This window comes from Pocillopora verrucosa, chromosome 12, assembly GCF_036669915.1.
Source record: "Pocillopora verrucosa isolate sample1 chromosome 12, ASM3666991v2, whole genome shotgun sequence".
Classification (NCBI taxonomy): domain Eukaryota; kingdom Metazoa; phylum Cnidaria; class Anthozoa; order Scleractinia; family Pocilloporidae; genus Pocillopora; species Pocillopora verrucosa.
Window position 1 is genome coordinate 19,246,983 of NC_089323.1, and position 20,615 is coordinate 19,267,597.

The window sequence follows — 20,615 nt, forward strand, 5'->3', positions numbered from 1 at the left end:
AAATTCACTAGGAATTGTGGGATGCACAGTTACACGCGAGGAGTCTGGAAATAGCAATCAAATCCAAAATGGCGAACCGCACGGTGTCTGATGCGAAAACCGTCAAAGGAACTAATCCACAGTATCTTATCGAGAAAATAGTTCGTTCACGTATTTATGAGAATAAATATTGGAAGGAGCAATGTTTTGCGCTTTCAGGTAAGTCTTGTCTCTAACATGAGCAGATTTGACTCAAATATTAATCTCTGGTATCCAAATTTGTTGGAGTTTGTAGCAGTGTAAACTTCATTTGTTTGAATCCACAACTATGCAAGTTCACCAGAGTGGTCAATATCTATGTATAGAAAGGTACCGTGATAATATATAGGAGTGATAATATATAGGAGTTGAAATTCTTCCTGAAATCAGATAGAAAATTGGGTAATATGAGATGAGAAATTGGACAATCGAGCGCTGAATGCAAGTAGAGGGTATTTTACATGTATGTTTTAAAAAACTGAAACCATCCATCATTTGGTCATGCTTTGTTTCCTAATTCTGTATCAAGCCTTCGTTCGAGAAAAGCAAAGACAGGTCAGGACTTAAATGAGACATTAATCCAAGCTGAATCTATTAATCTAACATATTTTTATTGCACAGTTTGAATACTGTACCGTGAGATCTCAATGTTTTCCATGGTAAATTTCCTTGTCATCAGCATTTTTGTGCAGAAATGTTGTAGAGGAGTAAATTCTTAATATTGAATTATGAAGTTGACAGCAATGAGGACAAACACTTGGATCACAAAAAATGCTTTTTTTAAGTTGGAACCCCCCTTACCTAAAATCTTATTGAAAGCACTTTGTTAAACAAATCCAGCCCTTTGAAACATTCAAAAAGAAAGTATAAAATCATATTATAATCAATGTTTTTCTATATGGGGTTGTCACTCTGACCATTTAAGGTCCTGAATTTCTGGTTAAAACACACATGTACCTCAGGCCTTTGAAATTGAGGTTGAGAACTTAGTGAAAAAGTTGGAATTTTCTAATCTCCAGTCCCTAATGGACTCACTGGTCACTTTCCCTTCTCTTAATCAGCTGAATTGTTGGTGGACAAGGCTATGGAGTTGGATCATGTTGGTGGTACATTTGGTGGGAATATTAAACCAACGCCGTTTCTGTGTTTGGTGTTAAAAATGCTACAAATTCAGCCAGAAAAGGAAATCGTGGTGGAGTTTATCAAAAATGAAGATTACAAGTAAGTCAGAATTCAAGATGAATTGATGACAAAGGCTTCAACCACAAGTTACCTTTTTAAAGTATCTGTTCTCATCTCAACTAAAACTAAAGGAAATATTCTTGTCCACAGTAGTGTTTTTGGTTCTGTCTTCACCTGTGTAAAAGTTCATTTGGATATTTTGTGATACATTTTTGCCCATCATCTGCACTAAGGCCTCATGTTTGATTTAAGGGGGTTAGTTTCTTAAGGAACTGGTTTTGTGTGTGTTTTAAAAGAAAATGTAGTTTGATCAGCTGAGTCAATGATGTTAGTTGGCCCTTGTATATAGTTTTTAAAGCTGTTGTTTCGATCATTAGTCCTTGGTGATTCACGCTAACTGACAAAGGACTAATGCTAGTGATGTCAGTTTTAGAAACTTTCTATAGTGGCTAATTTATGTTTTCAACTCAGTTTTTAAAAATAAATATATGTTATTTGCCAGCTGGGAGGTCCGTATGGTGAAAAACTGTGACTGAGGTCTTGAAACTACTGCCCGAGGTCATAGGCCGAGGGCAGCATTTTCAAGACCGAGGTCACAGTTTTTCACCATACGGACCGACCCTTAGCCGGTAAATAACATATTTATTGTTTTTAAACTTGATGAAATTCTTTCCGAAAGAACCCGAAGGATTTATGGCCGTAAATATGGCAAGATCTTCCATAAACTGAACAATTTTTGAGTGAGTAAATGGTAGTTAAAACAGAGGTGATGCAAATTTAAGAGAGATGCCTCAGCGAAACATTTTCATTTCCGTAACGATAAAGGTGATTTAAAAGGCTTCCAAACAAACTTTGAAACATTATTTTTACAAGTATCTGTCACAATCTGACACCTGTCAATTAGAGAGCACGCAAGAAAAAAAAAGCATAGGAACATTTGAAAACCAACAGAACTTAGTTTGGCAAGGACTGTCACGACAATGTTTTATTCAAAATCAGTTAATGATCTAATGGAAAGTATTATTCACTCTCATCGACCATTCATTCATGTACGAAGATTTACCTCTGTTCATTAAGTAAACGGTGAGGAAAGTAATTGTGAGTAAATTCAATTTTTTTATTTTGAAGTTGTGAGAGTTTGCTCGTTTGTTTGCTGTAATGGCGTGTTTAACTCTGATCTTTCCTTCACAAAAACTAAATTCAAACGGCACACTCCAACGAGACACAAGGGAATGTAATGCGACCTTTTCTCAAAAAATTCCTTCAATTTCTGTTGTGCAATTTAAGGTACAAATGTCCAAATTGAACGGAATTGGAAAGACTCACCAGGAGCGTATATTTGTTGTAGAACTTAAATTAAAACTTCGCTCGCTCTTTCACTATGAACAAATTGCTCAAGAAAATTCAGATATTAAATGAATGAAAGTTCCATCGTTCAGTTTAACTGTAACCAAATACCTCACGTTTCAACTTTCTGGGTACTTTTTGTGAACGATTAAAATTAATTCCAGATGGTTTTTAGGCCGCTTGTCAACCAACGTAATGACACTATTGTTTCATTCTGAAACCAATATTTTTCTGTCAACCAAAGTGATTTGATAGAGAGAAAAGAGAGGATTCATAAGTTATTTATCGGCTTGAGGTAGTGACCGAAGTGTTTGCTTAAAAATACTGCCCAGCTGGAAAACGAGGTATATTTATGAAAAATGACAACGAAAGTTGGGATGTACTCGGTGACTCACGAAAGCGTTACCGTGGCCCGTGGGCAGAGATAGGAAAATACTGACTGGGTAAAGAACCAATCAGATTGCAAGATTCGTTACCGTGCCCTCTAAAAAACCAATAAATTATCTTATTTTTATTGTCACTTTCGGTGGGTGTGGAGTGCCTGATTGGTGAAAAAACATGAAAAATTATACATTTTACAAATTTATGAAAATGAGAATTAGTGTGGATGAGACCTAAGAAGTAACAACCCTTGGTGAATTTTGTAAAGGCATTTTTTTAACAAAAATTAGTAAGTAATTGTTTAAAAATTTTTATTTTGGAGGCATTCAAGTTATATTTATACCAACAACATCTAGGTATGTACGAGCACTAGGGGCCATATACATGAGACTTGTAGGGACGTCACTTGATTGCTACAATTACCTGGAACCTTTGTACAATGACTACAGAAAGATCAGAAGGAAAAACAAGATGGGCAGTAAGTTTTCTGGCTTGTTGCTTTCACTGGTTTTGTATTTGAATAAATTATTTTTTTAATGGAAGTACTAATAAATACCATTCTCAGGACTGGTATGTACATGTACTTAAACAAACCCCTATCAATGCATTGCACTATAAAATTTTAGGTATACTTGTCCATGTGCTAACCATTCAGTATTTTTATGAGCTGAAAATGAAGGATATTAACCATTTAGCCCCCTATGAGTGGCCAAGAAAGAATTCCTCCTTACAATATCAATACAATGTCAATACAATGTAGGGTGACCAGTGATGAAAAATGGCAATTAGGGGATCATTAGTTGATCCAATACCAAAGTCTCCAAACTAACATGATAAGAATCGTGTGGCAGACTGTAAGGAGAATTCCATAGAAGTGAGGAGGTGACAATTAGTACCAATCCAGGATTAAAAGGTAACGTTTGTTTGAATTTTTCTTACTTTATATGGAATGATATTCTCTTTGTGCAGAAATGGAGCTTTCCCACATGGATGAGTTCATTGATGAATTACTCAGAGAGGACAGGGCATGTGATGTTATTCTGCCTCGCATTCAGGTGAGACCATTTTTTTGTAAAGAAAAATTAATATACCATCATGTAAATTGTATAAGAGAAAAATAGATGGCAGAAAATAAATTTAATGATTAACGTCTCACTGTTACCTCAAATGTGTATGCTGCAATCTTGAGCATTTTTTAAGGAAATAATTGACAGCTCAAGGCAAAAGAGTCATTTGTTTTTTTCTTTTAATTTAAAATATATTCCAAATTTATTGAATATTGTTACCAACTCTTATTTCAATGAACAAACATGGTTCTGAACTTTATTTTGCTAGGTTTGCATTCTTTTTTGCTAGGGGCAAAATTCTCTACTCTCCTTGCGGCTGTCTTTGATTCAAAAGAAACTAAAAACTATGTTTCTCATGTTCATGAAACCAAGGCCGGTTTACAATTAGCAAACAAAGGTTTGCACATTGTTTGCCAACTTAAACTAAGCATTGTGCTAAAATTCAGTGACTTCGGAGCTCAGTTAAAAGTGACTTATGAAATTGAGGGGATGTTTCTTCTCAAGGCTTTTTATTTTTTCATCACTTTTAGCTTGATTTTTTTCCTTTGTTTTATAGGCAATTAAGTTATGATAATTTTATAATTTCAATCCATTTTCAGAAACGCCAAGTGTTGGAAAACACCAATCAACTTGAACCAAGGGTAAGAAAAACAACAGTCCATTATACATTGCTGATAGACAAAAATTTTGTTTAGGAAGAATTCATTTCCCATTTTTGATCAGATATTCAACAATTTAGTGTTTATAATTTTTATCATATCAAAAAGTCCTCTCGTTAGTGGTTTGATGTTTGGGTTCTGCTTTTTAATTTACAGCGTAGCCTTCTTGATGATGATTTAGAAGATGTTGAATCAGAGTCAGATGAGGAAGAAGAAAGACAGGTATGATTGGCCACAGCTATGCCACATTCTTCTGTTGTTTTTCTTATTTCTTTCTCCACTATGCTTATCTTTAAGAATTCTTTGAACACATAAACTGTATGCCCAAAAATGAATATACCCTTTGTATAGGACATGACCATATTTTTCTCAGAGGTGCAGGGCTGTCCCCCAGCTCATTTCCAGTTTCTTTCTGTCCATCAAGATGGTGGTCAGTTCAAATTCCCGACCCTGAGGTAGAAATTCCTTCAATGTCAAAATCTCTACTTACGAGGGGTCCTCTCAGTCATTTTCGGAGGAAAGCCCGCCCCGTCCCCCAACCTGGGGCCAACCATTGGTAGATAATAGGCGGCTTCTATAACCTTACATTACTTTTACAACTTTGCTTTATCTTGGGAGCCCAACTCTTATTCTTTAATTAGTCTCCGCGTCGCCGAAGCAGAAGTCGGAGTCATTCGCCAAGGCGTTCGCATCGCGATCACGACAGGAACCGAAAACGCAGCCGATCACCTGCACATCACAGGTACGTGTTGCAAATATTGATAATTATCTTTTGGTCAATCTTGGAGAACGAAGAACCTTTGATATTGAAGATACTTTGACAGGTTTCAAACGGATTTTTGCAACGACAAAAATTTCCTTTTCATTTAGGGGAAAACCTCAATATGCTATTTTTCCTAAGAAAGACAAACAGAAGAACAGTCAGAATGAAACAAATAGGAAGAAAGGTTACTATGATTGTGTCTTTGTCTTTCTTTCAGACGAAGTCGATCCAGATCCCCTCGCCGTCGGCGCCGGAGGTAAGCTATTTACAATTTGAATGCTACTGCAGACTGAAATTTCTATTTCGAATTATATCCGTCCCTGCTATTGCTGTTGTCATTTTACTGCGAGAGTCAAATACTAAGCCTTTCGTGGACTTCTTTAGAAAATTTGATCCTAGACTAAAGTAACTCACATTCAGCAGCAGTCTTTCACCAAGCGAATCGGCATTGAACATCAGTTGTGCGTGAGTGTATTTTGATCTGTGGGTTTTTTAAGTTGTGGAGAAAGTCAGTCAAGAGTTTTTGTTTTCTCTTTTTGTCCCCAGTGCTTCACCTCATAGAAGACGTGGACACAGAAGTCGTAGTCGATCACCTCATCGTCGCCATTCAAGGTCACGCTCTCGCTCACGATCGCCACATCGTCGGCGTCACCGATCCAAGTCTCGATCAAAATCACCGGAGAAGTCGTCATCCAAGAAGTCAAAGAAATCAGAGAAATCCGACAAATCGGACAAGAAAAAGGATAAAGATAATGAGGGAGCAGGGATGAGCAAAGAGGAGTTGGAAATCAAAGAAGCAAACGAACTCAGAGCCAAGCTTGGACTCAAACCGCTCAAGCCTTGAAAGACTTTTATTTGTGTACATGTTAAATTTATCCACCCAAGGCTCCCTCGTCACTACGCCTAAGTACCCTGTAGACTCTAGGCCTTTGTGACCTCGTTTTCATGCTATTCTCACCAGGCCTCGCGCTACGTCCGCCATTATGAAAGTCGTGCATGTCTGATTTTCCTTTGCATCTTAATCTTGATCGGTAGGATTTTGTGCTTGTGTGAATAGTTAGGTCTCCTCCGCGGCAAACTGATCGTCAGGTGGCCAACTAAAAAGATGACTGATGAGAGGACTTTTCAACTAGATTTAAATGTATAATCACGAGAGAGATGACATTTATTTTCCAATCAGTTTCACCTATAGAAATATTTGATTTACACCAAGCATGAGAAGTTGTCAGTGCCTGATTCAAACGTAGACTTAGTCACATGTTATAAGTTTAAACGATCCGGAAGCTTTTGAGAGAAGCGCCTGATGGAAAGCGCCCCTTGATGCGATTCTACGCTGGACGTTGAGCCTTTAGAATTCCCATTTCCTATCTGCCTTAGGACCACGCATGGACTCAATTGAAAGTCCAGTTGTTGGAAACCGCACGATGCATTAATTATTCTTAATTTGACTGACATTTATAAGTGATTTCGTTTATCTCTACATAACCAAACTAACATGTATGCAGCACGTGCTTTATCCCCCCATATATGGCACTGTTCCACGTGCTTACAACGGGACGTTCAATGGTGTGTTGTTTTTTTTTAAATAAAACGAGAGTTGTGAGTGGGAGTCAACCGAAGCGTTGTAATAGAATCGCTAAATCAAGTGAATAAACCGTGACTTAATAAGGAAACGTGGTACATTCTTTCACGTTTTCGACATAGTCAGTCCTTTCTTCTTTTAATGTGTAACTCTGACCTCGCAGCTAAATCCAAATTTTCAAGGTAAACAATTGTGGAATCAGCTAAGTCCTAACACAGTTTATTTGATTGTTTGCGTTCTGCTCTAACAACAAGTACCTTTTACTGCCTTTGAAGGTGTCTTTTATAACGAAATAAAAAACTTCGTACTTGTTTACTTTGAAGATACCTTATCACAATTTGTATAGGGAATGGTAGAATAATAACCCTTGGCACCTTAACACTAGTATACATATTCTCCATACCGTTCTCTGCACAAATCCTGAAGTGCAAACAAGGAGAATTTGTTTGACAATCAAGACATTCTTTAGATAATGATATTTCCTTTATTCTCGTGGCCTTGATGTTTGATTCAGGCGTGACATCGAGGGAAGAAATTAGATGCTAGTTACTCTTAAGAGTTAAAGGAGTTAAAAAGGAATTTTGTCAGTGACAGTGATTGACGTTTTTTAAAATGATGTACGAGAAAATTTTCATTGTTATCTTTGTAGCTAGCATGTCATCAAGTTTCCACATTCTCTAACGTGTGGAAGCAAAGTGAGTTTTATGGCAGAAATGACGGAAAAGTTGACAAGGGAAACAGTGAGAAATGAACTATTTGAAATTTATAATTACGGGTGATGATAGAAACGCAGATTTCTTTTAATAAGTCGAGTCATAGATAGTCTTCGAAAAGAGATAAAAACCACATAGATGACCCTTAAAAAATTACTTTCTTGAGAAAAACACATTTCTCCTTGTTATTCAGAGCAAGTAAGTTTAAGAAAGATTCTGTGTGAATCTGTGCCCCAATCTCGTAGAATTTGCTCACATTAGTCTTTTGGGGTACTCCTTTCAGAAGGGATCGGGATCACTGATATAGGGTTTTGCTCCTCAAAAGTTAGATAACAGATGCTTGAAAATGTTAAATTGTTTTCCTCACATCAGGCAAGTTTGGCTTATTAGCCTCCCGGAAGTTCTGTCGTTAGGAACGAGTGACGTCACATTTCCTCTGATGTCACGATGCAAACAAAATGGCGGACGTCGAGGACGATGTGTATCGTAAAGTCTTAGAAATTTTTAGACGAGCATCATGAAATAGCAGTTATTTTGGTCGTGCTGACCAATGCCTTCAAATGGTGGAAAGTATGGTTGTAGAGAATGGTGTCCAGCGACTGTTTGTGGTCGGAAGCGAGGACGGATTTTACGAAAACATCGACAGTCCTGCGTTTCTTGGTGATGAAGATCCAAACATTTTCTTTCATCGGGTTGACTCCGATCAGATTATATATCAACCTCGAAGGAAGAGAGCTAAGTTTATTGGGAAATATTTAATGGGAGATGCGCTTGGTGAGGGATCTTACGGCAAAGTGAAGGAAATGCTCGACAGCGAAAATCTTCGACGTTGTGCTGTGAAAATCATGAAACGACGAAAACTGAGAAGAATTCCTAATGGAGAGCAAAATGTTCAGAGGTGATAGCGTGTTCTTCGTACTTTTTTTTTAATTTACCGAAGGAAGTTTGTCAATAGAGTGTGTGTCACTGATTTTAAGTATGGGATCATATCCTAATTGATAGATTCAATTTTAATAGACAAGATTGTAACCTTGTATATCTTTGAAACTTTGTTAATCGACAGAGAAATTCAGTTGCTGAAACGGCTGTGCCACCCAAATGTCATTAAACTGTATGATGTGATGTACGACGAACAAAAACAAAAAATGTATCCTTTATGTGAAAACAGAAGCATTGCATTCCGCACATTTTTTGACCGGCATTTCTGCGGAAATCTAATATACTATTCATTGTTTTACGCTATTTACTTACTATTTACGATACAATACTTTGATATAGTACCTTAAATCTTATTTCTACCTGTTGTTGTTATTTTTTGTCGCTTCTGTAGTGAGAGTATGTGAACATGAAAATTATACAATGTAAGACCTCCAAGAATATACTGAAATAGGAAATCAGTTGCAAATTATTTCTTTATTTGAAATACATGATAATGGTAGAAATTTCTTTATGTGTACATGTTTTATGAAACCCTAAAAACAATATATGTTGATCAACACTTTTTGAAAAAAATGTTTTTTTCTTTCTTTTTTTTTATCGAGGGGTGGTAGAGTCTATATAGCCCTCATTTTCTCCTTAAATGTGAATTGGTTTTGGTAGACCTTCAAGCAGATTTGACAGTGATATTTGTTTAAATGTAACCTGGAATACTGTAGCTTTTTTCTTTTTTACTCAAATCTCAAGGGTTAACCAAATGATGTCATGTAGCTGTGCTTAAAATAAATTTGTTTCCATGCATTGTTTTGAATTTTGTATTTCTTTATCCCACATAGCATTATAAAACTATGATCTTCCAACAGATAAGAAAACATAAGCTTGTCTGATACCTGCAACTAACACACTTGTTACTGTTGATTAAATATCATGAAAGAACTGAGCAATGCTGTGGTTAAAACCTTGACAGACTTTTTGTGAAGGTATATGATTATGGAATATTGTGTAGGAGAACTCCAAGAGATGTTGGAAAGTGTTGAAGGACATAAATTTCCCATATGGCAGGCCCATGGGTAAGTAAACAATAAGCTGCAACAGAAGTAGGCAACAACATGGGCTGTTGTGGAACTTAAGAAAACCATGTTGATGCTTTTATTCACACATTGTTAAAATTGATTCCTCAGTTTTCTGTTAGGAAACTAGATTTAACTTCCTTTTTATATTTTTTGTAGGTATTTCACTCAGTTGTTGAATGGTCTGGAGTATTTACACAGTCAAGGAATTATCCATAAAGATATCCTTTGACAGACCTTTCATTTTTACTTATCACTAAGTTGTTTATATTCAAAGTTATGATCAGTGCCAGGAGCTCAACTTTTTTTCAGATCCTTCATTTGGTATTGCTAGTTCATAACATGGTCCCTGATATGAAATTGTAGTCACCAAATAAAACGTTGAAAAAAAGGAAAAGGAAATTTTGCACAATATTTAAAAATTATTCACTGAATTGGAGGTGGCCAGCAGTGGATATTTACCAACCACAAAACAACAAGGGAGATATCCACCACTTTCACAGGCACTGTGGTGAACAACTGTTTCAGTATATACCGCTTAGAAACTGAAAATTAGTCTCTTTCTGTGACGTATCACTGGTACTCTATCTGTTTGGCTGCTCAAGGGTGAATAATGCTCACTCATCATTTCCATACTAGCTGAGTCATTAACCTTAATTTTGTATTAAATATCAAGCCTGGTAATTTACTCTTAGCAACTGATGGGACTTTAAAGATATCAGACTTTGGAGTTGCAGAGGTTTGTAAATTGCTATAAAAATAAAGTCCTTTTTAGTGGGGGGGGGATTATTTGAATGTGTATGTGAGTGTATATATACTTAATTGACCACTCCCCCAATGAAGCTTTTCAGGGCCAACACTAACTAATTGAAACATTTGTTAATAAATGTAGTGTTTTTCAAAAATCCCAACTTGTAGGAGGCGGACCAGTTGGCCACATACAAGGCAGAGCAAAAGAGTTGAATTTGGGACAACTGTGAAAAAAATCCAGTGACCATTAGGGTGTAGGGCTTGAATTGGGACCACCAGATTACAATCCCAGGGCCCTAACTACTCAGCCACACTACCTCTACACAATCACTCTGACATAGGGCTAATGCTCAAAATGTCAGCTCTTAAACTCTTTACGGTGGCCAATTTTTATTATCAAATACAGTTGATAAGACTAAATTACCCTGTTATACCCTCCCACCAATGCAATATCACAGTTTCTTTTATTAGAAAATTACCCTCTTTATTCATTTACCTCCACACTACCTTACTTAACATGTAATCTGACCATTAATGTGGTACAAAGGTACTTCTAACATTTATGAACAATTGTAGATTTGCTCTCTGAGAACAGTTGTTCTAGATTTGAATTTGCTTTCTGTTCTTGTAGAGGTTAGGACCATTTGCAGTTGATGACACTTGCAGGACAAGCCAAGGATCTCCAGCTTTTCAGCCACCAGAGATTGCCAATGGATTGGAGACATTCTCTGGTTTTAAAGTAGATATATGGGCAGCTGGAGTAACACTGTAAGTGGAACCTTCAATCATTTGTTGATTATAATCTGGAATTGCATTTGGTTTAGCAACATTTAGCTTTGTTATTAATTAAAGTACTTGTATATCATGTTGAAGCATTATGTATTGGTGTAGCTTTGATTAAATGCTTAAGTGGAGTTTAGTTTGCAATGAAGAAATCTCTTATGAGTGTATTTATATAAAGATATATTTCCTTGTTGAGTTTTCATTGTTTTAGTACCTAGAGATGTTATTGTAACAAATTGTGACCATAACATTATTTCTGTATTACTCAGGTTCAACATTACCACTGGAAAATACCCATTTGAAGGGGAAAATATTTATAAATTGTTTGAAAATATTGGCAAAGGAGAATTTACAGTTCCTGAAGGAGTGGATGATTTGTTAGCTGAACTTCTGAGAGGTAAAACTTGGAAAGTTAACAATTCATGGTTATCTTACAGATTTGATGAGGACCAATATAACAAGCCTTTGGCTGTTAGGCAAGCACAGTGTCATAAGATAAAATAAGATAATTTTTGATCTTGTCAGGGGCATAGTAGATTGAACTATTCTATATAAAATTATTTTACCCGGAGCTACAATGTACATGTAGTTAGCCCATGACTTGGTATAATTTTGGCAAGGTGGTTCGCAGTAGTTCCTCGTGAAGAAAAGTGGAAGGAGAGGGGAGGGTGCAGGGAAATAGAAATTAAGCCTTTTCCCACCTCTCTTCTCCCCACCCCCCCCCCCCCCCCCACCATCCACTCTAATTTTAAATCAAACATGGCCAGTGGAATAAATGATCGTAATCTTGTAACGTTAACTTGTCTTAATGATATGACTGCGCTGCAGACTATAAGCCAAAGAAATATAAGTTCACTTACACCAGATATACAATATGATTATAATATCACAATTACGTTGTCCTTTTTTTTTTCTTCTTAGGGATGCTGAATGCAAATCCTTGCAACAGATTTACTATTCAGGAGATACGAAAACACAGGTAATAGTAGATTAAAGGAAGTATCACATTATTTTTTCATTGAGATGAAATTAAATCTTGTATGAGAAATGGTGTAGAATTAAGACACATTTTCTTTAATAAGTTTTTAAAGAGCTGACTGTGGCTGTTAAAAGGATAGAATATTTCATCTACCAAGGAATTGCACTTACATGGAGATTTTGGTTTGATTTGCAAATGCTTTTCTAATTCGTGCAATTTGCAATTGAGTGTCAAAAGTAATCTGAACTTTCATCATTTTTCTTTTCCTTTTGATTCATTCAGAAAATTCACACCACCCTCTCAACTAATTTACTGATAATTCTGTGTGCCCAAAACTTGTTTTTCTTCTGTGAGGAATTATTTCCTTCATATATAACAGGTTCATGCAGATACTGGCAACAACCTACCTAATTTTAGTCCATTTTTCATTATTATCATTATTATTATTAAAATCAGATGGGTTTGTAAAAATCACTGGAAGACAAACTACAGGGTACCCATCCCACCCACTGAGGAAGGTGACATGTTGCGCAGCATGAGTGTAGTTCCTTACCTTGATGATCTACACAATCCAACTCTAGACGAGGAAGGTCCTCAAGAATACAGTCACATTGAGGAATCTTACTCGGCAGGTTAGTGAACAAGTATCGAGTGGTATATTATTAAATGGGTAAATCCTTAATCGATTTTCCTTTAAGTAAATATACTCCTATAAAATCTGATGTGAGTGCTTCCCCTGCCTTCTTTGGATGATTAATGTTACAACTTGCCTTACATGTCTGTTATCATGAACAATATTGTCAAAAGGGATCAATTTCAGTATGTGAGCAACTCCACACTTACCCCTCCACTAACCCAACAACAGTCCACTGATAACAAGGTAAGGTTAAAGTTGGGTTTGGGGAGGGGTAGTTGTGCAGTTGCTTAGATACCGATATTGATCCATCAAGATCATGGACCTTCTTACATTACATTGTTTAGGAATTTTTTAAGAGGAGGAAAGAATTATTAGAGTCACATCAAATAAATGATTTGTGATATATCTGTCGATTTTAGGAACGTGCAAACTGAGAGTAATTAATTATGTGTTATTCATAATTTTTTTCCCAACAGATGATTCATTAGATAGTGTCAGATCACCTGCCACTCCTAGCAGAAGAAAATCCATCCTGAAAAGACCAAGTCTTGGATCATGCAAAGCACAGTAAAAACATACATAAATCTCTTAACTCCCTTAAGTTATGAATCATATTAATAATTGATTGTACTGTGTTTATTTTGTTTGGAAAACTTATGATTCTCTGGAAGTGGTTTGGGGGAAAACCATTTAAAACTTTTTTCTTACGTTTGTTTAAGTGTACATAATCAATATTATTACAATAATTGGCCATGAGGCAGCACGGATTTTTGTACATTTGTATTTGAAGCATCTTCCAATTTCTAGTCTGGCGCTAGTGAAGTCTTACAGCTGGTGTGATTAAATAAAATAGCAGTGAATTGATTTAGACTTGACTTCCGACTGCCGAGTCCCGAATCCCGAATCCCGAATCCAAAATCCCGAATCCCGTAACACGCGTTCATATCCCCTATTCCAAATCCCCTATCCTATATCTCACATCCTGTGTCCCGAGTCTCGAATCCATAATCCCCAATCCTAAGCCCTGCTGTGCTTCGAGCAGCTCCTACGCTTTTCCTGTGTTTTTTAAATTTTTCGCGTTTACACGGACTATAAGCATGCACGTTTATATTGCATGTTGCAATATACTTAACCCTTTACTCCCTAACATCAGTATGCATATTCTCCATACTACTCCCTAGACATTTCCTAGGGTTCTGACAAGGAGAATTTGTTCAACTATCGAGAGCTTCTCTAGAAGATGATCATCTCCTTTATTCTCCTTACCTTAATGTTTGATTCAAGGGTGATGTTGTTGGGAGAAGTTAGATGTTAGTCACTCTTAAGGGTTGAAGAGTTCACCGACGCGCCTTCGGCCATTTTGAGACGCGCCATTTTGTCACTTTGTGTATTTTTGCACATTATGCGCCGTAAGGATATGCAGTGCATTAGAAGGAATCATCTTCATCCCAGGTGACCCTTCAAATTGTGCTGACTGGATGGAAGTAACACCTTATGTGTGATTGCCTGGTCGATAATTTACAGTTTTACTTAAAAAACAATCTGAAGAGAGTATAAAATGATCATTCGTCGAATTTAAAGTGTTTGCGGTAGTCTAAGGGAAGAATTGAAGTTTCAGCACGAGCATATGCTGAGCTACTGCAAACAAGTTGAGCGATTGGAGACAACTACGCAAGTTAAGCGTCAAATGAAGTCGTCATCACAGCTAAGGTTGCAGATATTTGTTTCTTTATAATCATTCACTGGTCTGACAAACTTTTCGCTTTCCCAACTTACTGTGGTTTTTTTTTTTTTTTAGTTTTTTTTATTATTTTTTTAAATAAAATCAATGCTTACTAAAATGGCAAATGTTTACCATCAGGGGAATTAAATTTAACACCGTTACATCAGTAAGTATATTCTCCATACTTTTCTCTATACAATCCCTAGGGTGCTGACAAGGAGAATTTATAAAACAATCGATAACTACTCAAGGTGGTGATCATGTTCCTATTCTCGTAACCTTATTGTGTGATTCTAGGTTGATATTGTAAGGAGAAATTAGATGCTAGTCAAAGGGTCGAAAGATCTATAGCAAATATTCAAATTTCTCCTGGAATTCACCTGACTCAAACCTTCAGTTCTTGTCAGACAACCTCCAAAAACATCATTTTAAAAATATCTGATATTCTTGATGTGACGGCAAATAAAAACCATTAAAAATTGTAGTGTTGCTTTCAACCTTACTTGACTAACAAATGTAAGCTGAAACTTTTGACATCCGGTAAGATTGAAATTTAAGAGAGCTGAATTGGCTCGAAGTAGTTTTAGCTATAAAATAATCTAAAGATTCACTTGATAAGTCGTTTTCCAGTGTTTTCCTATTCGAGTGACTGGAAAGTCAGACGAATGGAGATGTCATTTGGATCCCTCATCAGAAGTAAACATGACACCAAAATACATGACTGAGAAGATGAGGTAAGAGAGCGGAAATAAGGCACGCGCCCCCCGGTCTATCGCATGGCCCCAGCTTTCCTTGGCTTCAGTTCCCGCTGAAGTCGTCGAGATTTTAGGGGAGTCTGTCCCTTCGTATCTCTCTTCTTCAGAAAGGATGTGCTCCGATGATTTATTCACTGTTTGCTCAAAGTTGAGAGTGCTGTATCTTAACATCATTGGTGATCTACAAGACGTCAGTGTTTCGGGTTTGGGAGTTTCGGTTTCTTTGTAAAATTCTTTTCCTGTCGGTGTCTGTGAAGTATGACTCTGAAAAAAAGAGTTATGAGAGATGTTAAACTAATGTGAGAGACCATGAAATTATTTGCATACGTTCTCTTTTAAGATGGCAAATCAAGAAATATCTACTTCATCACAAAAGATCATTGGATTGTCTGTACAAGGACTTGGTTGTGTTTATGTGCCTTTTTTCAATCATTTTTTGATTTTGGATTACATCGTGTGATTTTAGCGATTACCGGGTTCTAAGGAAGACTGGGGCAAGAGAGTCGATTAGAAGAAGAAATTTAGATGAGAAGGGAGATCCAATTGAAATCAAATGTCTTCAAAATTCAGATTTCCAGAGGCTGGTATCCCTGTTTGCATGATAAACCGTATAGATAGATGAAAAAAGATCAAAAAATAAATTTATATTACAAAGTATTTGAGTGCATGATGATGCGACAAACGAGCGAATGAAAGAAGAGAATGGGTACGAATTGAAAAGTGAACGACCAAAATATGAATCAGTTCGAGACCCACCGACCCCAGGGGTAAGCCAAACCCAGCAGACCCTGGATCGACACTGGAACAAATAATTACCTTATCTCTAATAGCCTGTTTTTCCGTCATCTTTCCACTGTTCTTTTTTAGGAGTGACCACTGACTGACCTTGTACACCACTGCAGACTCAATCAGGGCCAAGAAGATGAACACGAAAGACACGATAAGGTACAGTTCAGCAACTTTCATATAACTGACTTTAGGCATCCCTTGATTACTAAACTCCAGTAGAAAGATCTCCGTCAACACTGATGTTATTCCCAGACTTGCTCTGTCACCGACGGCCATTTCATCCATCCAAAACTGGATCCAAGAGGCTACTGTGCATGCGATGCAAGGGACGTAAAAGCCAACGATAAAGTGCTGTAAGCGACGTTTTATCTTAAACTCGACCACAGCTGCTGTATGTGTTCCTAGAAAGTTCAAACAACCCAGTTCGTTAATCCATCTGTCAAAATTATCAGATGTTTTCGTATCTTCATTAAAAGATAAAATTATCACCACAATTGCCATTACCATCGCTATTACCAGCATCATTATCATTTTCAATTTCATTACCATTAACATCATTATCATCGTTATTCTCATCATCACCATCATCATCATTATTGCTATTATCATCATCGTCACTATCATCGTCATCGTTATAGTAATCGTTATCGTCACCTTTAAAGTAACTGTTATCGTTATCGTCATCGTTACAGCAACCGTTATCATTATCGTCATCGTTATAGTAACCGTTAACGTTATCGTTACAGAAACGGTTATCGTTATCGTCATCGTTATCGAGGCCATGATCATAACAATTATCACTACCATTGCCGTCGTCACTGTTCTTGTCAAAATCAGTATCAAAATCATCACACTTTATAAATACCTTTCACAATTTCCAGTCTTATCTTGTCTAATATGATGATTAAGAAATAAATACCTGAACTACCTGTAATAAATGACGTTGATTCCAATCTGAGGATTTGTTTTTCCACGTAAAACTCTGTCATGTCATGTTCCTTCAGAGATACTTTTATCCATTCATACAGAACTTGATTATCATCGTAACTGTCTGAAAGAGGTAAATTCACCAAGAAACACAAATTGTCATATTTTATGGAAAACAACATTGTTTTAGAGCGAGAGGCGAAGTAATCACCTTAGGGTTTCCTTAGGAATTATTTGTTCTTGTTGGTTATAGATTAGTGATATCTAAAATGGAGCCAATGAAATGCATCAGATGCATTGTTTGAGTTATCCACATGCAAAGTGCATACGCCATGATACAACATAAAACTTATGGTTCAATTAAAGTTAAAAGAAAATTTGAATAAACTTTTCTTTAAAATCATACGTCATTCCAAGGGGCTTAATCTGTCTCTTAAATTTTTCTAAACTAAAAATTAAAGTTAGAAAATCACCTCTTGGTTGCATTATTGAACAAAATGTTTTCATACATACAAGCAGCAAACTGTACCCTCAACGTCTGAACATCCATTGGGTAGCTCTTAAAATCCATGTGACTTGTTAAAGTTGCCTTAATCCTTGAAAATTAGATAAAATGAAACACGAAACAGAATGGATTGTCTTTTGTGACGCAAAGAATGCAGTACGAGGAACTTAGCTTCTTACGTATTTGGGCGAGTTACTGAGCTCCAAGAGTAAAACAAAGTTTTTTTCTACTCCCTCAGCTTGTGGCCATCTAAAAATCTATATGGAAGCACATGAAAGGAAACGTATAGAGAACAGTGTGGAGGATACGTCAGACAGTATTTAGGATATGCATACTGATGTAAAGGGTATAAAGGGTGAAAAGTCACAACCAGAATTTTCATCGTTCCTACGACTATCATCTTCATAAGTATACCATCATCACCATACTGAACTCAGTGAAATACAGTTCAATGATGACTCAATCATACAAACCATTCCGAGAAAAATATCGTCCCATCACCAAACAGGTATGCTGTCCTTGTTTTATCGTCAACATCGTGTTTTCTGGCGTTCTCAATCATTGTATCAGGATACCAAATTTTCTTTAATAACTCATTTTTAAGTCTGACGAACCACGTTGCGTTGCCATATGCAAGTCTTGGGTCCTTCCACGTTTCTTTTAATATTAACTCAACTTTGTATTCCTTTTGAAGTAATGACATAAGGTAATAAGTTAAGAATGGAAAATGCTGGAGTCCTTTTCATTGCCTTACAGTGATAACTGATGCTTTCCCTCTACACAGTACTGATCTAACTTAAGAACTATTTTCAATAAAGAGCCGAAAGTTGCTCACAACGTGGACTCAAGAGAATATAAAAATCTCCTGGTGCACTGCATTTCTTTTTTGTTACTTGGCTCAGTGATTGGTTAGAAATAAAGTTCGATCCGGCATATCAACCAATCAAATGCAACCCTCAGAGCAATTTTCAATCGAGTGTCGAAAGTAATACGTGATTGATTTAGTTTTACTTAACTTTGCTCTGTGATTGGTTCAGAAAACTTGCACTATCCTCTGAAGATGAAGACTACGAACAATCGCGACTTGATCATCAGCGTTTTCCCGCGCTTCAATCAGTTTGCTCGTTTTCACTTTCAGTTTTCATTGGCTAATGGTGATGATTACCTTGGTTTTGGTTTTTCTGACACTCGATTGGAAACTGGTCTAAGCTAATAACAACTTGGTCACGTGCGTTTTCCCGCGCCTCAAGCAGTTTGCTTGCTTTGAATCCCTTTCATATTCACTTAAGTTCTGATTGGCTGTTGTAATTTCTCTAATTTCATTCCAAACGTGCTTTCTCTAAAACAAAATCCCCTCTCAGGGCTTCCGATCCAAAATACTTTGCTTTTGTTTATCTGAGAAATATCTTCAATTATAGCACATTTTATGAAAGTAAATTAAAAAATGCTATTGAAAAATATATCTATGTCAGTTGTGCTTTTGCCATACTTATTAAATTTTTCTAAAGAAATAAATATATATTTTTATATGGATACCATTTGATCTTCTCTGATATCGTGAAACGAGTCAATGACAGCATAGAGTAAAACTTGGACTGGTTTCTCTGAAATAAAAAATGCCAAAAGAAAGGGAAGACGTTAACTAAACAATATCAGTAAAAAGAGATTGCCAAACTTAGAAAACTAAAAATCTAAGTATCCTCTTAGTTTACTCAGTTTGGCTTCAAATTCTGTAAATCATGACAATTATGTATGCACATCAAATTCTCAAAAGCGTGTCCTTAAAACGGTTACACTGAGTTAGATAAAACTGAAAACAAAAGCTCAAGAAGATTCTCGCGTTGAGGAAAAATTAGATCTCATGTGACAAAATTCTGACGCGTTGCAAATGAATGAGCTGCGAGATCCGACGGAAGAGAGAAGGAAAAACGAAACCATATCAAAAACGGGCACTTATCACCTGGTTAGTAATTCATGTTATTTTTTCCTTCTTGTTATTGGTCTTTATTGATCTTTATTGATCTTTATTGATCTTTATTGATCTTTATTGATATTTGCATCTGCGACATAAGTCCTCCGTCAATATTTATACACCCACCTCTGTAGTTGGGCCTAACTCTATTGTCATATCCTTTGAAGAGTTTAGCAAATATGTCTGTTTTGTTGGGCGCCTCAATCCTGTAGCGAAAAAGCTCTTCTGCTTCGCTTGATCTATAATTTAAACGCACAATTTGAAAAAGGGATAGTGGTTTAAAAAGCCGTACGTTATAGCAGGACTTAGCCTGTATCTCCCCCCCCCCCCCCAAAGGAAGGGCTACTACTTGAAACGTCAGCTTTAAAAACTCTCTGCGATGGCCAATTCACATTATCAACTCAGTTGATCAAACCAAATTATCTTACTTCACTAAAGACAGAGGCCATGTTTGCTTCGAAACATCAACAATCGTGCTGATATCATCAAAACAAAGTGTATTTTTATGTTGAGGTGTAAATGACTTGCGTCCTAAATTTTCAGAAATCATCCAACACACTGTTGTTCATGAATTTGATAAAGGTGGCGATTAACATGATAAGTGGTGTTTAAAGGGAGAGGAAGCGCTAATGTCAAGAAAGAACATGACAAATGAGTGGCTTTAAAAAATGAAATTACATTTCGTTCTCCAGAAAAACAACTTTTTCTCGAAATAATTTGTGATCACGATTAAACTGTTAGAACTCGAGGCACTTAGGGTTTATATAGGATGCTGGTCTCTGAGTCATACTTGAGAGGTTCATTTGGAATTAATTCTCCTCCAGATTTCCCAATAAACATAGCGTCAAATTTCCAATTTTTTGCTTAAGTTTAAGACACTTGGTCCACATATGAGTCTAATGTTATTGCATCATTCCTTTTCAAACACTTCTAGTTAAATCTTGGAAAAAAAAAAACTTTCCTACGACTCGAAAAGTAGATTTGAGAAAATAACTTTGATTCAGTTGCGTTTGACATACCGTGGGACATCTCACCTGCTTTTCTTGATTTCATCGATAACAGCAAACGAAAAAGTTG

The 20,615-nt window shown here is 36.5% G+C and overlaps 3 protein-coding genes and 1 long non-coding RNA gene across 5 annotated transcripts; 3 read left to right on the top strand and 1 right to left on the bottom strand.

Annotated features, from left to right (window-relative positions):
• Positions 1-62: 62 nt before the first annotated feature.
• Positions 63-7,269, top strand: LOC131771471 (pre-mRNA-splicing factor 38A-like). The gene is made up of 9 exons (XM_059087276.2): positions 63-198; positions 1,080-1,239; positions 3,285-3,406; positions 3,898-3,983; positions 4,595-4,636; positions 4,811-4,876; positions 5,296-5,396; positions 5,635-5,673; positions 5,964-7,269. The coding sequence occupies exons 1-9, from the start codon at positions 69-71 to the stop codon at positions 6,259-6,261; spliced, it is 1,044 nt and encodes a 347-aa protein (XP_058943259.2). The 5' UTR covers positions 63-68; the 3' UTR covers positions 6,262-7,269.
• An 833-nt stretch (positions 7,270-8,102) lies between these two features.
• LOC131771468 (serine/threonine-protein kinase STK11-like) lies at positions 8,103-13,731 on the top strand. Its single transcript, XM_066159071.1, has 10 exons — positions 8,103-8,610; positions 8,776-8,859; positions 9,629-9,718; positions 9,878-9,939; positions 10,387-10,457; positions 11,100-11,236; positions 11,521-11,648; positions 12,173-12,230; positions 12,687-12,862; positions 13,344-13,731. Exons 1-10 carry the CDS (start codon positions 8,273-8,275, stop codon positions 13,436-13,438), a joined length of 1,239 nt encoding a protein of 412 aa, XP_066015168.1. The 5' UTR covers positions 8,103-8,272; the 3' UTR covers positions 13,439-13,731.
• Positions 13,732-14,504: 773 nt separating this feature from the next.
• Positions 14,505-19,763, bottom strand: LOC131771482 (gamma-aminobutyric acid receptor subunit rho-2). 2 transcript variants are annotated; one of them, XM_066159073.1, is made up of 7 exons: positions 19,665-19,763; positions 19,103-19,170; positions 18,040-18,251; positions 17,575-17,657; positions 17,063-17,185; positions 16,162-16,535; positions 14,505-15,609 (listed from the first exon to the last, which is right to left on the bottom strand). In XM_066159073.1, the coding sequence occupies exons 2-7, from the start codon at positions 19,103-19,105 to the stop codon at positions 15,265-15,267; spliced, it is 1,140 nt and encodes a 379-aa protein (XP_066015170.1). In that variant the 5' UTR covers positions 19,106-19,170; positions 19,665-19,763; the 3' UTR covers positions 14,505-15,264. The 2 variants fall into 2 exon arrangements, with proteins under 2 accessions (XP_066015170.1, XP_066015169.1); XM_066159072.1 differs by lacking the exons at positions 19,103-19,170; positions 19,665-19,763 and having other exon boundaries at positions 18,040-18,960.
• Positions 15,185-18,079, top strand: LOC136277272 (uncharacterized). Its single transcript, XR_010715828.1, has 3 exons — positions 15,185-15,324; positions 16,213-16,290; positions 17,805-18,079. It is a non-coding gene; the product is annotated as an uncharacterized lncRNA (long non-coding RNA).
• Positions 19,764-20,615: the final 852 nt, after the last annotated feature.